The sequence below is a fragment of the Lytechinus pictus genome, chromosome 4 (genome assembly GCF_037042905.1).
Source record: "Lytechinus pictus isolate F3 Inbred chromosome 4, Lp3.0, whole genome shotgun sequence".
Taxonomy (NCBI): Eukaryota; Metazoa; Echinodermata; class Echinoidea; order Temnopleuroida; family Toxopneustidae; genus Lytechinus; species Lytechinus pictus.
Window position 1 is genome coordinate 23,254,376 of NC_087248.1, and position 16,180 is coordinate 23,270,555.

Below are 16,180 nucleotides of genomic sequence, written 5' to 3' on the forward strand. Positions count from 1 at the left end.
AATGTTGTTTAAAGCTAGCACCAATCTGTTATTTGCACATTTGTGGTGTTAGATTTTGATGTTGGATTGATATCAATATCTCTACCATCATGTGGTGTTAACCCAAATCCCATGGCGGGGGGGGGGGGGGGGGGGGCTTTCGAGAATTGAGTGATTAAAAAAAGCCCAATGGGTTAATTGATAATTGGGGTAAAACCAATATTATAATTTTAAAATGTTATGTTTCTTTGATTAACTCTGTATTAAGATGAGAAGGTTTAGTTCATTGCTTTTAAAGGAGAGTAAATGTTAACGCACATTTTAAGGGCTTCTTACAGCTGACATTTCTACCTTTTGACTTGACTAAAGGGTATGTCCAAGAATTTGTCTGTTGCATATTGGACATTTCAGAGGCTTTAGTGACCTGAAAAATAGTGTTAAATGGCTTTGATTAGATTGAATACCTTCATGATGGTATATTGATATATGGTCTCGTAGCAGACGATGATGGCATTTTAAAAATTGAATAAGTTGAAAAGTTAATAATTTTATTTGGGTGCCTACAGACCTGCCCAATACATCAAATTGGAGGTAATGGTGTTCTCTATTCAGAGATTATTGTAAAAATGCAAAAACTTAATTCTCCTTTAAAGGACAAGTCCATCCCAACAAAAAGTTGATTTGAATTAAAAAGAGAAAAATCCAACAAGCGTAACACTGAAAATTTCATCAAAATCGGATATGAAATAAGAAAGTTATGACATTTTAAAGTTTTGCTTAATTTCACAAAACAGTTATTTGTACATCCTGGCTGTTATGCAAATGAGGAGACTATGACGTCGTCCATTCATTATTTTGTATTTCTTTATATGAAATATTCTAATTTTCTCATTGTCAAGTGATATAATGATTAATTCCTCCCTGAACATGTGGAATTAGTGTTGTTTGATACTATATGGTTCAGTCAAGTTTGTCCTTATTGCCAAATCTATAAGAAATGAAATAATGTATAATTCAAACAATAACAAACAAAAGAAGTAGTGAGTGGTGGACATCATCGACTGACTCGCTTAGTTGTTCATATCACTGTATTGTTAAAAATAAGCAAAACTTTAAAATGTCACAAAATTCTTATTTGAAAAATTTGAAATTTTCAGCACTATGCTAGTTATTTTTTTCTATTTATTCAAGTCAGCATTTCCCTTTGCTGGACTTGACCTTTAATGTATAGATTCTGTTATCCATATACTTATTTCAAATTAGTTTTGAAGTAATAAATCTTTCTCTTTTTCTTGTTTATAATAGGTTCTTTTCTTATTCGTTAATGGGAAATATGGCATTCGGGTATCCAAGTTGTTTGGTCCCAACAGAATGGTCTTGGTGGAAGATGATTCACCAATCAAAGATGAGCTCTTCGACAATTCTGTTGTTACAGTTGAAGAGGTGAGGAAAGAATAACTTGGATGTTCTTTTGAATTCATAAAACAAGGTATAATGGAAGTAGTTGAGTATGGTTATATAATAATTCTGTTATCCTAAGTACATTATCAATCAAAAAATGTTCAACTTAACCTTCGCAGTGGAATAATAATAAGTTAGTTTCTGTATTATGGCACTGAGCAAAATATTTTTATACTTTTCAAATCTATAATTGAGTTGAAAGTAGATCCTTTGTTTTTTTATGTAGGAGTTTGATCTGCAGATTAGATCTTACCATCTATACTCAAGGGTTGTTCATTTGTTCACATTTTATTCCAAAAGACTCGAAGGTTCAATCGAGCATGGATAATTATAATAGTGTGTGTACAATCGTAAACTCATTTTTGTCTCACCTGCATAGCAGAGTGAGACTATAGGTGCCACTTTTCCGGTGCCGTCAACACCAAATCTTAACCGAAGGTTAAGTTTTTGAAATGACATCGCCCTGTATTTCGAACAGGATTATGCTCCTTGTTCATATCGGACTCTGTCACTCTGTACACTCTGTGTATTCTAATCTGAAAGGAGTTAAAGGTTCATCCTAACATCGTTTACTACATAATATCACCCATAGCAAACATCACACCCAGATGTCACTCTGACAAAATAACAAAATATACACTATTTTGGGATATAGCCTGCCGAGCTACTATAGGATAATACAAAGAAGGGGAAAAGATTTGACTAAACCTCAATCCGAGATAAAATAGAAAATCAAAAATATAAAAACCAATCTCTATCTTCTCGATCTTATTTACATCATTGTGATTTTGCTGACTTGTAACAAATCAGAATCAAACTTGAAGGAAATATGCACTCTTAGCACATGCATACACAATCATATTACATCATACACACAGTCACAAGCATTCAACAGTTAATATGTTACTTACTTAATAACTACATTAAAATACATTCAAATAAAGTTTCTTTACTAACTTGATTAAAGGAAAAGATAATTATTCTTTTATTATTAATAAAACATATTTACATTATATACAATATATATATATATATATGAGACGACTTGTCACATATTGATTAATACCGTTATCAAGAGCTCCATACTCTGTCATTTACTTTTGCCCTGGCAGCTGCCGTGGCGCCACTTGCCCTCAAAGAATGGAGACCAATGTTTAAATCACCGCTTACCTCCTTGAGACGAGCAACAACTGTTTCACGTGTTCTCGTATAGCTCATTTTCTTATTCTTGTGTATCAGAAACTTTCTTCCCTTATTTGCATATGCGGGTTTAAATAAAAATTGATCTGATTTCGGATCTATCCCTGCAAACTCCATATACCTCTTAACAATGCTAATAGGACAAGCATTTGTTTTCCCTTTACAAATAACTACATCATCTCCTTTTCTGTACTGATCTGTCTTACTCTTTGAAATGTGTACGGACAAATGATCATCATAAAAAGTGATATCACTGCATTTTAAAGATCTGGCCTAATCGAATCTAAAAAATCCACTGAAGCAAAGAATAATCACGAAGAACAAGAAAATGAGTATCAGAATGTTTGTCGCAAAGATTAATAATCTGCTCATTCGACAAAATGTCCTCTTTTGACACTTTCTTAACGTTTTCCCTCTTAGCTGCTTCAACAATATTTATTACAAAATTATTAGCTGTAGGGTCTTGATAACCTCTCAAATCATGAAACCATTTAATGGCATAAAATGCACCTTGAATGACACTTGGAGATTTTCCTCCGTCGATCAAACTCGTCAGGTATTAAGCTATATGAATAGGCTCAGCCGGGATCGCTCTGCCACCCTCTGTGGTAATAAATGTTTCCCATCTCTTAAATGTTGAATAATACTTACGATACCAAAGGCTCCCTCAAAATCTTTTTATTGGTGTTACCAGCTTTACACTCAATTATTCGGTTATTGTTCCTTGACAGTATTGCATTTATGTATGAGGGGGTGTGGAGATGTTCCCTGTATGACTAAATGGCGTAGAGTGTGTTGCAATCTAGAGTAGAGTTAATACTAGTGTATATGTACTGAAATGGTCACGATCGAGCGTATGGCAAATGTTCGTCTTAGAAGACCTTCGAAGATGAAAATTGCATGTTTTATTTGAGTATATTGTCCAGTAATTTGATTGAATCGGGCAAATCGAAAAATCGTTGTTAGTCGTCAAGACATTATAGCGACGGTTTTAGATGCATACAGGTCAAACCTGGAGCTGGAGCACCATCGTCTTACGGTGGAGCTTAAAGACGAAATTGCTGTGGATCTTGACGGGGTTACCAAAGACTTTAAATTATATATTAAATACAATTGATATAGAGGGAATGTATATCTATATCAGTATTTATTCCCTACCTGTCGGTGTACTAGGTGTTGAACTTAATATTATATCGATAAACTACTAAAAATAGTTAACATGCAGTGGAAGACTTTATATTATATATTAAATACAATTGATATAGAGGGAATGTATATCTATATCAGTATTTATTCCGTACCTGTCGGTCTACTAGGTGTTGAACTTAATATTATATCGATAAACTACTAAAAAATAGTTAAACCTTAGCACATGCATACACAATCATATTACATCATACACACAGTCACAAGCATTCAACAGTTAATATGTTACTTACTTAATAACTACATTAAAATACATTCAAATAAAGTTTCTTTACTAACTTGATTAAAGGAAAAGATAATTATTCTTTTATTATTAATAAAACATATTTACATTATATACAATATATATATATATATGAGACGGCTTGTCACATATTGATTAATACCGTTATCAAGAGCTCCATATAAATGGAGTTGTAAACTTCATATCAACTAGAATAATGACTTTGTTCCTAATTAAATAAACTAACCATAATGAAATATAGTAATAACTATATAGTAAACTAAACAAAACGAAATGATATATATAAGGGTCTCAATGAGATGGAGAGATGGCTTATGAGCCAATTCATGTCAATGGAAATCTGTAAAGCAGGAATTAAAAATACAAGAATTATGAGAGGTAATTCTTGGAGGTCTGTTCTGTTTCCATCTCTAAAAGCAAAATGTGATGAGACAGGAACATCGCCCTTGGAAGTAGAAAGCGGACTCTTCCAATATTGTAACTTGTGGGGGTATTTGATATTATGTAATAGTCCAGGAGTTGATCCATGGTCATTTCTACTTGACTAAACTCCACAAATACTTATGTATTTGTAAATGCAACAATACAATATAAAACATAATACTTAAAAAATAAGACATCTCATTATATGTCAAAATTTATAAAATAAACATATAATATTAAAATCTGAATCTAACCTATGCAAATAATGGACTAGTTCAGTCCACTATAGGGGTGAGTGCAAAACAAAATTTGGAGGGAAATTCTTCTTCAGACAAAGAAGGTGTGTAGAGTCTAGAGCACAAATGCCCATTAAACTTGAAGTAATCTGAGCATCCATTGTTTAGCTAAGACAGATTAATATAAAGACAAACGAGTGTTATCATAGGGTCTGCAGGCAGCAAGCCCTATGATTTGTAACACATGCACTGAAGGTATGTGAATGTGATATAAGTTTGAATGAAGAATATATATTTTATATTCTTAAGAAATGAAACATAGAAATAATACATGATGAAGTTATATGAGAATTTATATCAGAGCTAACAAAATATATGTTCGAAATATAAGAAATCATACATAAACTGAAAAGATTATGTAGTAACCCAAAGGGGTGCTACACAATACTGTCAAAAAACATACAGTCTAAAACGTGTAGCACTACCCTCGTTTGCACCAAGTTGATAGGAGTGATATGACACTTTTTATGATAGGTCAAAGAGCTTTCCTATATGAAAAAGAAACTTCCTGTTAAGTATCAAGCCAATAAGAAAGCATTTATGTATAACCATTCTTCGCTCCCTGACAAACAGCTTAAATTTCTCTCCTTGTGAAATTTTTGGCCAATAAGGAGCAGATTTCCACTGCAGCATGATTAGAGTGCCTGCGGCCTTCTCCTCTATCGCTTTATCGATAACTCTCGCTGCCAATCGAGGTGGGGGTACCCACCAATTAACATCATTACTCCACGTCTGCTTAAAATGCATCGACCTCTTTTGATGTTGGACAACCCCATCTTGAATTAAATTTTTCACACTTTGTGTTATAGTCACAAGCAAACCTGTCGAATGTGTGTGGCCCCCATTTTCGATCTAAAATATAAAAAAATGTTGAACTAATACACCAATCATCACTGTCTGATATTCTACTAAGACTATCTGCATTCTTATTCCGTTCTCTTGGAATCCATACTACGTCTATACCTAAATGGTAAAACTCGCATCTCTGGTGAATATCAATCGCAATCTCCTGCAATTGTCTGTTTTTACTGCCTTTTTTCACAATACTTGTGACATTTCTATTATCAGTATAACAACGAATATTATGCGGTATGGTCCAAGTGATTTCAGAGCTCTATTTAGAGCTTCCATCTCTCTCCATGAAGAACTGTATTTTGATTCAAACTCTCTCCAAGAGCCAACCACTTCCAGGTTTAAATCCTCACAAATGAACGCTCCATAACCTGTACCTGAAGCATCAGTAAACATATTGAAATTACACGACATCATTTGTGAAATGGGTATGCCATTAAATCTATCCATGTTCTTGTACCAAAAAATTAGCTCTTTTCATTTATAGACTGGTGAAAATTGCTCAACCTGTTAGATATAAAACCGTCCAAGTCTGTTAGCAATTTATTTTGCGACTGGCTCAATTTTAAATCAATAAGCTCAGAAATTTTTGCCAGATCCATGTTCGAAGATAGACGTAATGTAGCTGGAGACTCTTTAAAAAATGTGCTAGTGTGCGGTCCTTGGAAAGCTAGAATGACTTCCCCTACAACACCACACCCTTATCTCGCATCCCCTCTTTTCATATTCAAATGAAACACCTTCGACGCAACGGAATTGAATAATTCCGTCACGCATGCCGGATAACAATTAGTGTTCACCACTGATTGCCGTATAAACAACATTTGCCAGCTATACGATGTAACGCTGGCAAATACATTTTCTTACTATGTATTTTGTAAGTTGATAGTTCTTAGTTTCAAAGTAATAGGTTTATGCTAGAATATACCATATTTGATGTAGACCATGTTTGTACTTCACAAAGAACATCATATTTGCTTCTTCTGTACAGGATGAGGTCTCTTCTGATGACCAGTTCAATGATGAAGAGCCTGTTGTCAGAGAAGAGGCAAAACTTCTGGGTATGTAGTTTTTACAAACTGACATAAACCGAAATTTATTTCAAAACCTTTAAAGGGGAATCCAGCCTTGGCCATAAAATGTTGTGTTGGGAAGGAGAAAAATAAATTAAACAGAATGGTGAAAGTTTGAAATAAATCGAACAAGCAATAAGAGAGTTATAGTTGCTTTAAAATTAAGATCACTAATACTATGTAGATATCAAATTGGCAACTGGGTAAGTAAATTATGACATGGGGCAAGGACAACTTTCCCATAGGCCATGTACTTTATTATCAGGGATTTGTGGTTTTCTCCTAAATACCCATTCCCCTGGGGCAATAATCTAAATATAACCAAGGTAGTATATTGTTTTATGTCCTCATGAAAGAAAAATATAATTTGAAATAAAACTTTTTGGAAAAATGACATTTTAGCCATAATATGTATTGGAGGACATGGAAGAGTAGTCCTTGCCTTACATCACTAAGATATCCCATATGCGGCCAATTTGAAGTCTCCATAGGTGTAGTGATTACCAATATTTGCAACTTTTAAAAATTCATAACTTTCTTGTTTGTCCAATATTGTTCAAACTTTCAACTATCATCTTGTCTGATTTTTCTTTTCCTTATAAAATAAGTTTTTGTTTGGGTTGGATTCCCCTTTAATATTCCTTTTTTGTATCTTTTAAAAGCATGTATTTAACTTAATTAAATAACTTGATCTCAGATTGAAATTTGTAGTATTTGTTTAGAAAAAAGGATTAAATGTTAGTTCAAAATTTTGAGCTCTTTCCAGTGATTTTAAAAAGTGTTGTAAACCATGATACAATATAACTCTCTCCTTAACTACATGCAATCGTCAGAAACCCAACAATTAATATCCTTCCCATTGTGCATATGCATCAAGTGATTTTTTGAACCATCAAATTTTATTTGAAATAATAAATTTGAAGTGCAAATAAGATTTTTACATTTTAAAGCATTTATGATTTGACATCACTCTCACTATTTCTTTTGTATTTCGTTATATAAATGTGAAAAGTAATAATTTTCTCCCTCTGCATGTGGATTTACCATTGTATGGTTCAGTAAAGATGGTCATTCTTGTCAAATCTGTAAAAATTGAAATATTTATGTAATCGATAAAAAAATGAAGAAATAGAGTGTGAGGGACATCATGGAGTCTCATGTGCATGCGACTGAGTTGTGCACATAACTATTCTGTGAGAAATAACTGCAAAACTTAAAAAGGTTATTGCTATTTAACTACCGATTTTGATGAATTTTAAAGTGTTCTACTTGGACTTTCTCTTCTTATCCAAATCGACTTTTTGTTGGGGTAGACTTATCCTTTTATACCTGTAACATGTAAATTGCCCAAATAATGAGTTTAAAATATGACCACTCTGAATATACTGTTTGATACACTTTATCAGAGATGTTGGTTTCAAGAAAAACTCAACATATTTATGTTGGTTTCAAGAAAAACTCAACACATTTGTTTATTAAACAAAATCCCTCCAAAAGTCCTTAGAATAATCTTTTACATGTACATTGTATTTTCATATAACAGACATGACAGAGCTTGAGAGAAGGCGAGCACAGGCCTTTTTGTACCTGTGTGCAAATCGAAAAATCGTCGTTAGTCGTCAAGACATTATAGCGACGGTTTTAGATGCATACAGGTCAAACCTGGAGCTGGAGCACCATCGTCTTACGGTGGAGCTTAAAGACGAAATTGCTGTGGATCTTGACGGGGTTACCAAAGAGATGTTCCAGTTGTTCTTTTCAGCTTTCGCTGAAAAATATATGACTGGACATCTTGAAAAAGTGCCCAACAACGATCATAGGTAAAATGAAACAATGCTATCACAGATTTCAAGGATAATTATACAATTTGGGGTAACATGAAGAATAGTTATCCTAGTTTAATCTCTTCATTTACCCATAACATTCTTACGATACCAAAGGCTCCCTCAAAATCTTTTTATTGGTGTTACCAGCTACACTCAATTATTAGGTTATTGTTCCTTGACAGTATTGCATTTATGTATGAGGGGGTGTGGAGATGTTCCCTGTATGACTAAATGGCGTAGAGTGTGTTGCAATCTAGAGTAGAGTTAATACTAGTGTATATGTACTGAAATGGTCACGATCGAGCGTATGGCAAATGTTCGTCTTAGAACATGGTAATAGTGATCATGATGGCGAGAATAAGGACAGACCACCTAATTCGTCCGCATGACAAATTAAAATCTAGTTATGACTTAAAACGTAAACCCATGCCTGGTTACGGAGTGACATCAGAAATATCCACTTGTGGGCAGTAAAATGAACTTTTATTGTATTAAATTTTTTTTTGATATGATGCAAAATGATAACCTTCAGATTATCCCGAAGAAAATTTCACAAAACAAGCAATATTTTTCTGTAAAATAGAAATAAAGTAAAAAACAATATATGTAGTCCCATGTAGAGAATTTCTTGTATGGTTTGGATAATCCTATATGGAGATGCGTGAGAAAAAAATGTGGCTAATAATGTTCCCCTTTTGTATTTATGAAATTCCATTTGAGTTTTGTTTAAAAAATTTGATCCAGATTTGAAATAGAGCCAATATAAATTTTTAGAAAATGTCCACTTTTGCTTGGAATTGTCCTTCTGTTTAACAGGATTCCCAGCATCCATGGCCTTGAGATTTATTCTGCTTCAAATCTGATAGTAGTTTCTCATCTTTATTTTCAGGCTGCATGCTACAGATCTGTATCGCACACTAGGGCGCATAATTGCGCATGCATTCGTCCTCTGTGGTTACTGGCCTATAGCCATTAATAAGGCCACTCTAACTGCATCCTTGACAGCGGCAGTATCTGAAGATCTTGTGCTGTCATCCTTCCTTGGCATGCTGAATGAAAGGGAGTGTCACATTCTTCAGGCTCTTCTCCATGGCAGGGGTTCTGAGGATGACCAGCTGAGATGCTTGGGTGTCCTCACAAGATTTGACTGCAGGTAATTATTATTATAGTCTTTTAAATTCATTTAAAATTCTTTATTTTTTGACAGATTTTGATTTTTTCTTGCATCTGGTAGAGCTTCATGAGGTTCACCTAAATTCTACACAGAATTTTTTAATTTGGAGTTTCAAATTATTTATGCTAATTTATGCGAAATTTATTCATAAATAACATAAAAATGACTCTTTATTTGTTGACTGATTTTGATTTTTTTTCTTCAATCTGGTAGAGCTTCATGAGGTTCACCAAACTTCCACACAAAAGTTAGAAATTTTGTCTAGAAAATTATTAATGCTAATTTATACAAAATTTATTAATAAATCTCAAAAAAGGTTTTTTCTTCATATGTGTATCAATTTCAATTTTGTTTGCTTTATATGATACCTCTAGGTGGTGATACAAAATTTCAACACAGAATTTTGAAACTCATTTAATGTGCTAATTTATTAATATATTTTCAAAACTCACAAAAAATACTTATTTATTTGTTGTTTGATTTTGATTATTTTTTTCCCTCTGAGACCTACATGAGATTCACCAATGTTCTACAAAGAGTGAAGGAATTTTTATTGAAAACTTATGCTTACTTTATATGACATTTATTCATATATCACAAAAAATGCTTCTTATGTCATTTCTTCATCAATTTCAATTTATTTATCTGATTGTTCTTTTTTCTCTTCTAGGCAAAGGGTCACCAACCTGAATGCCAGGGACATACTAACGACGTTGGCAAGCGCCGTCACAATTTACCGGCCTTTTCATGCAGTACTCCAGATCGGACAAGGCCTTACGTCATATAACAACTTATGGAATGGAGTGGGAGAACAGCACATCGTGCGTCTTTTTCAACAGGCATTACCGGACGCCACCAAGGTGGAAGATGTCATCCTCCCGGTTTTTTCGGAGGATGAAGCATGCAGAGTAATGGAGGAAAGGGTGGTAATTTTCCTCAAGACATGGATGGCATCACTGCGTCCAGATCAGTTCAGGGATTTTTTTATTTTCTGGACTGCCAGTGATGCCATCCTCCCCAACCAAGTCCTGAGGGTGGACTTCAACTCCACCGATGGACTTGGAAGGAGACCGGCGGCTACAACCTGCTCAGACACTCTGAGTCTGAGCAGGTTGTATTTCAGCCAGGAGGATTTTGATCAAGATATGCAAGTTATTTTCTCTGAACATTCCAAAATAATGGATGCCCTTTAAATATATATTATGTTCTATATTTTTATACGCTTGTCCGAGACAAGACGTATGCGTCCGTCCGTTCATCCATCCGTCTGTTAACTTTAGGTTGACTTAACCTAGGCTCATATAATTTTTTGTGTATGATATTAGCATGGATCCCAGGAAGCTTATTGTTTTTGAGGTCAAGCAGTCAAAGTTCAAGGTCATTCTGACACATTTTAATTGTTCCCTTCTGAAGTCCTTGTAAACATGACAACTTTAGTTTAACTTTTAAATGAAGTCCATGTAATTTTCGCCTATTTTTGCACTGTTACTTTTGTATCTATGCATTATGAAAATGCAAAAAATGATATAGGTTCATCTGCTTAATTTTGTTTTATGGGTCGTCATATTAGCCGTATTTGAATGATATGCAATCTTGCGCAATCAAGAGAATCATGCCTCTCTTAGAACTCACAAATTCACCAAATGAGTTTAAATCATCTTTACTCAGTTGATACTGCATCAAACTTTATCAAATTTTCAAGATATATAACAAAGTGTATACCAAAGAAAGGGAGTCTTTTAATGGGTAAAACTATCTCTTTTTGGAGTCAGCAGTGCCCTCATTCGGTAAGAATGGTGCATAAACTGTGAAACAACAAATCTTCAAAGACAGGAATCCAGTCAAACATAAAAAGGATTTTGTAAGCTGCACTTTTTTCAAAATACATGTCATTTTCATCATACTCCAGATTTGTAGAATATATTCTGAATTCGTTAAAATATTCCAAATATGGGGTCCATGTGTTAATTTTTAAACTATCAAGTGTCCAAAGTGTTGCAAGTTTGCTTGAAATTGCCTAAACTGCACCGAAAACATGCAAAGGTCTCTTAATACCCTCTAAAATGCAAATGGTTCCTTATTTTGCTCCCAAACGTTAAAAATCCATGTAATTTTCATCATGCTCTCGTTTGTAGACGAATATTCTGAAGACATTACGCTATTAGAAATGTGGGATCCATGTGCCCGTTTTTTAATTATCAGTGTCCAAAGTGTTGCAGGTTGGCTTATCGCCTAAAATGCGCGGACAACGTACCAAGGTCTGAAATGCGAATAGTTTCGTAGTTTTGTTTCCAAACATTCAAAATCCATGTCATTTTCCTCATCCTCTCCATATTTGTAGATGAATATATTCTGAAGACATTAAGGACGTTCCACAGTTAAAGTGAAATCCATATCATTTTCAACAAACTTTGAACATAGATACTTTAGAACCCGAATATTTGAAATATGTAAAAATTAACATGTGCATGTGCTTTATTTTTTGCTATAGAGCTTCAAAGTTCACCCAAATTGATGTTAAGAGTTGCGCATGCACAAGAATTTGGCATTTTTAGACCTCGCAAGATCACTACAATGAGTTTAAACCTCTATTGCTCAGTCAAAATACATAAAAAAGCCATCAAATTTTGCTAGAGAGTTAATAAGTGTACCGTTGAATGGAGAATCTATTTATTGTGCTATTTGATTGCATTTTCAAGTCTAACACGCTGTCAGTTCTTAGAAATGGCAAGAGATTTAAAAAAAAAAAATTCTCAAAAATGTGAAATTTCATAAACAAACTACAAAAGTACAATAAATGTTGCACTTTATTCAAAATCCATGTCATTTTCAACAAAATTTGCAGTTGTAAAGAAGGTATACATAAGATGCACACAAATTAAAAAATAATGGTTCATGTGCTAGTTTTCTAACTATCGGCAGTTTTATTAGAGCAAATGTGCTTTTTAAACACCAAATGTGTTTGTGTCTATGTGAAGAAAAAACTAAAAACCACTCTACCATTTATTCAAACTCATCATGTTTGTGATATTTGGCAGCACTGCAGAGTAAATTATTTTGAAATTGTAGAGATATTTTTTTAAATGGTCCATGAAATAATATCATTTTTGTTAACTTTATAAAATAACGCATTGGATCTGCAGTTAGAGTACAGATGATGAGAAAAATCAGCACATACCCACAGCTAATTACTTGTTCATCCATTGTGACGTCAGTGCGCAAAATGTAAAATATTCGCAGATCGTAATGCGCACAGACAACTGGAATGTCCTTAAGATATTGAAATATGGGGTCCATGTTCTCGTTTTCGAGCTATCAGTGTCCAAGTTGGATTGAAAATCACCTAAAATGCGCCAAAAATATGCAAAAGTCTCCTAATACCATCTAAAATCCAAATAGTTACAAATTTCAAGGATTTTTTAGGTCAAAAGTTAAGGTCAGTGACATATTTGCACCTTACCATTCTGAATCCTTGTAAACGCGATAACTTCAGTTTAACTTAAGCTTAATCATATAATTTAGTGTGTATGATACTAGCTTGGATCCAAGGAAGCCTATTGATTTTGAGGTGAAGGTCACAGTGACATATTTTCACCCTACCCTTCTGCAGTCCTTGTAAACGTGATAACTTCAGTTTAACTTAACCTAGGCTCATATAACTTGGTATGTATGATACTGGCATAGTTCTCAGCAATTCTATTGATTTTGAGGTCAGAAGGTCAAAGTCGCCCCATTCCACTTTTATTACTTGACCAATAACTCCATATTCCATGTTACAGGTGGGCCTATTATGTGCTCGCCTTAGCGACACCTGTTCACTGTATAGAAAAAATTATTTTCCCAAAGTGATGCAACTACCTCAAAGAATTTTAGGGCACACCAGTGTATGTTTAGTTTCCATGGAGAAAAGAATACTTTCTTGATTGAAATACATGTCTTGATTGAAATACATGTCTTGATTGAAATACATGTCTTGAGGATATTATTGTCACTACCACATCTTCAACCTTGGATTTATTATATGCCTCACACCAATATTATTATTTTTACTTTGCCAAAGTGATGCAACTACTTCAAAGATACTTTTTAGGACACACCAGTGTATGTTCAGTTGCTATGAAGAAAAGAATACTTTCATGATTTAAACAAATGCCTTGAGGATTTTATTACGTGCAAAACGTTATATATTCAAGTGTGTGGACTGTACAAAAGAGAAAAGAAATCTAATGTATGTTATATGCCTATCATGCCAAAATGTCACTACCGCATCTTCTACCTTGTAATTTTTATATGCCTCACACCAATATTATTATTTTTACTTTGCCAAAGTGATGCAACTACTTCAAAGATACTTTTTAGGACACACCAGTGTATGTTCAGTTGCTATGAAGAAAAGAATACTTTCATGATTTAAACAAATGCCTTGAGGATTTTATTACGTGCAAAACGTTATATATTCAAGTGTGTGGACTGTACAAAAGAGAAAAGAAATCTAATGTATGTTATATGCCTATCATGCCAAAATGTCACTACCACATCTTCTACCTTGTAATTTTTATATGCCTCACACCAATATTATTATTTTTACTTTGCCAAAGTGATGCAACTACTTCAAAGATACTTTTTAGGACACACCAGTGTATGTTCAGTTGCTATGAAGAAAAGAATACTTTCATGATTTAAACAAATGCCTTGAGGATTTTATTACGTGCAAAACGTTATATATTCAAGTGTGTGGACTGTACAAAAGAGAAAAGAAATCTAATGTATGTTATATGCCTATCATGCCAAAATGTCACTACCACATCTTCTACCTTGTAATTTTTATATGCCTCACACCAATATTATTATTTTTTACTTTGCCAAAGTGATGCAACTACTTCAAAGATACTTTTTAGGACACACCAGTGTGTGTTCAGTTGCTATGAAGAAAAGAATACTTTCATGATTTAAACAAATGCCTTGAGGATTTTATTACGTGCAAAACGTTATATATTCAAGTGTGTGGACTGTACAAAAGAGAAAAGAAATCTAAAGTATGTTATATTCCTATCATGCCAAAATGTCACTACCACATCTTCTACCTTGTAATTTTTATATGCCTCACACCAATATTATTTTTACTTTGCCAAAGTGATGCAGCTACTTCAAAGATACTTTATAGGACACACCAGTGTATGTTCAGTTGCTATGAAGAAAAGAATACTTTCATGATTTAAACAAATGCCTTGAGGATTTTATTACGTGCAAAACGTTATATATTCAAGTGTGTGGACTGTACAAAAGAGAAAAGAAATCTAATGTATGTTATATTCCTATCATGCCAAAATGTCACTACCACATCTTCTACCTTGTAATTTTTATATGCCTCACACCAATATTATTTTTACTTTGCCAAAGTGATGCAGCTACTTCAAAGATACTTTTTAGGACACACCAGTGTATGTTCAGTTGCTATGAAGAAAAGAATACTTTCATGATTTAAACAAATGCCTTGAGGATTTTATTACGTGCAAAACGTTATATATTCAAGTGTGTGGACTGTACAAAAGAGAAAAGAAATCTAAAGTATGTTATATTCCTTTCATGCCAAAATGTCACGACCACATCTTCTACCTTGTAATTTTTATATGCCTCACACCAATATTATTTTTACTTTGCCAAAGTGATGCAGCTACTTCAAAGATACTTTTTAGGACACACCAGTGTATGTTCAGTTGCTATGAAGAAAAGAATACTTTCATGATTTAAACAAATGCCTTGAGGATTTTATTACGTGCAAAACGTTATATATTCAAGTGTGTGGACTGTACAAAAGAGAAAAGAAATCTAATGTATGTTATATGCCTAACATGCCAAAATGTCACTACCACATCTTCTACCTTGTAATTTTTATATGCCTCACACCAATATTATTATTTTTACTTTGCCAAAGTGATGCAACTACTTCAAAGATACTTTTTAGGACACACCAGTGTGTGTTCAGTTGCTATGAAGAAAAGAATACTTTCATGATTTAAACAAATGCCTTGAGGATTTTATTACGTGCAAAACGTTATATATTCAAGTGTGTGGACTGTACAAAAGAGAAAAGAAATCTAATGTATGTTATATTCCTATCATGCCATAATGTCACTACCGCATCTTCTAACTTGTAATTTTTATATGCCTCATACCAATATTATTGTTTTTACTTTGCCAAAGTGATGAAACTACTTCAAAGATACTTTTTAGGACACACCAGTGTATGTTCAGTTGCTATGAAGAAAAGAATACTTTCATTATTTAAACAAATGCCTTGAGGATTTTATTACGTGCAAAACGTTATATATTCAAGTGTGTGGACTGTACAAAAGAGAAAAGAAATCTAATGTATGTTATATTCCTATCATGCCAAAATGTCACTACCACATCTTCTACCTTGTAATTTTTATATGCCTCACACC

The 16,180-nt window shown here is 33.6% G+C and overlaps 1 protein-coding gene across 1 annotated transcript; it reads left to right on the forward strand.

Annotated features, from left to right (window-relative positions):
- The first annotated feature begins 1,350 nt into the window (after positions 1–1,350).
- LOC135153898 (uncharacterized) lies at positions 1,351–15,965 on the forward strand. Its single transcript, XM_064098673.1, has 5 exons — positions 1,351–1,422; positions 6,653–6,722; positions 8,278–8,554; positions 9,450–9,713; positions 10,405–15,965. The coding sequence occupies exons 1-5, from the start codon at positions 1,351–1,353 to the stop codon at positions 10,925–10,927; spliced, it is 1,206 nt and encodes a 401-aa protein (XP_063954743.1). The 3' UTR covers positions 10,928–15,965.
- The last annotated feature ends 215 nt before the right edge of the window (positions 15,966–16,180 follow it).

Excerpts from the sequence above, each read along its gene's own strand:
- LOC135153898 (XM_064098673.1), top strand. The coding sequence starts at position 1,351 with ATGGTCTTGGTGGAAGATGATTCACCAATCAAAGATGAGCTCTTCGAC. Across the intron at positions 1,423-6,652 it reads CTGTTGTTACAGTTGAAGAG|GATGAGGTCTCTTCTGATGA; the intron begins GTGAGGAAAGAA and ends TCTTCTGTACAG. Across the intron at positions 8,555-9,449 it reads GTGCCCAACAACGATCATAG|GCTGCATGCTACAGATCTGT; the intron begins GTAAAATGAAAC and ends CTTTATTTTCAG.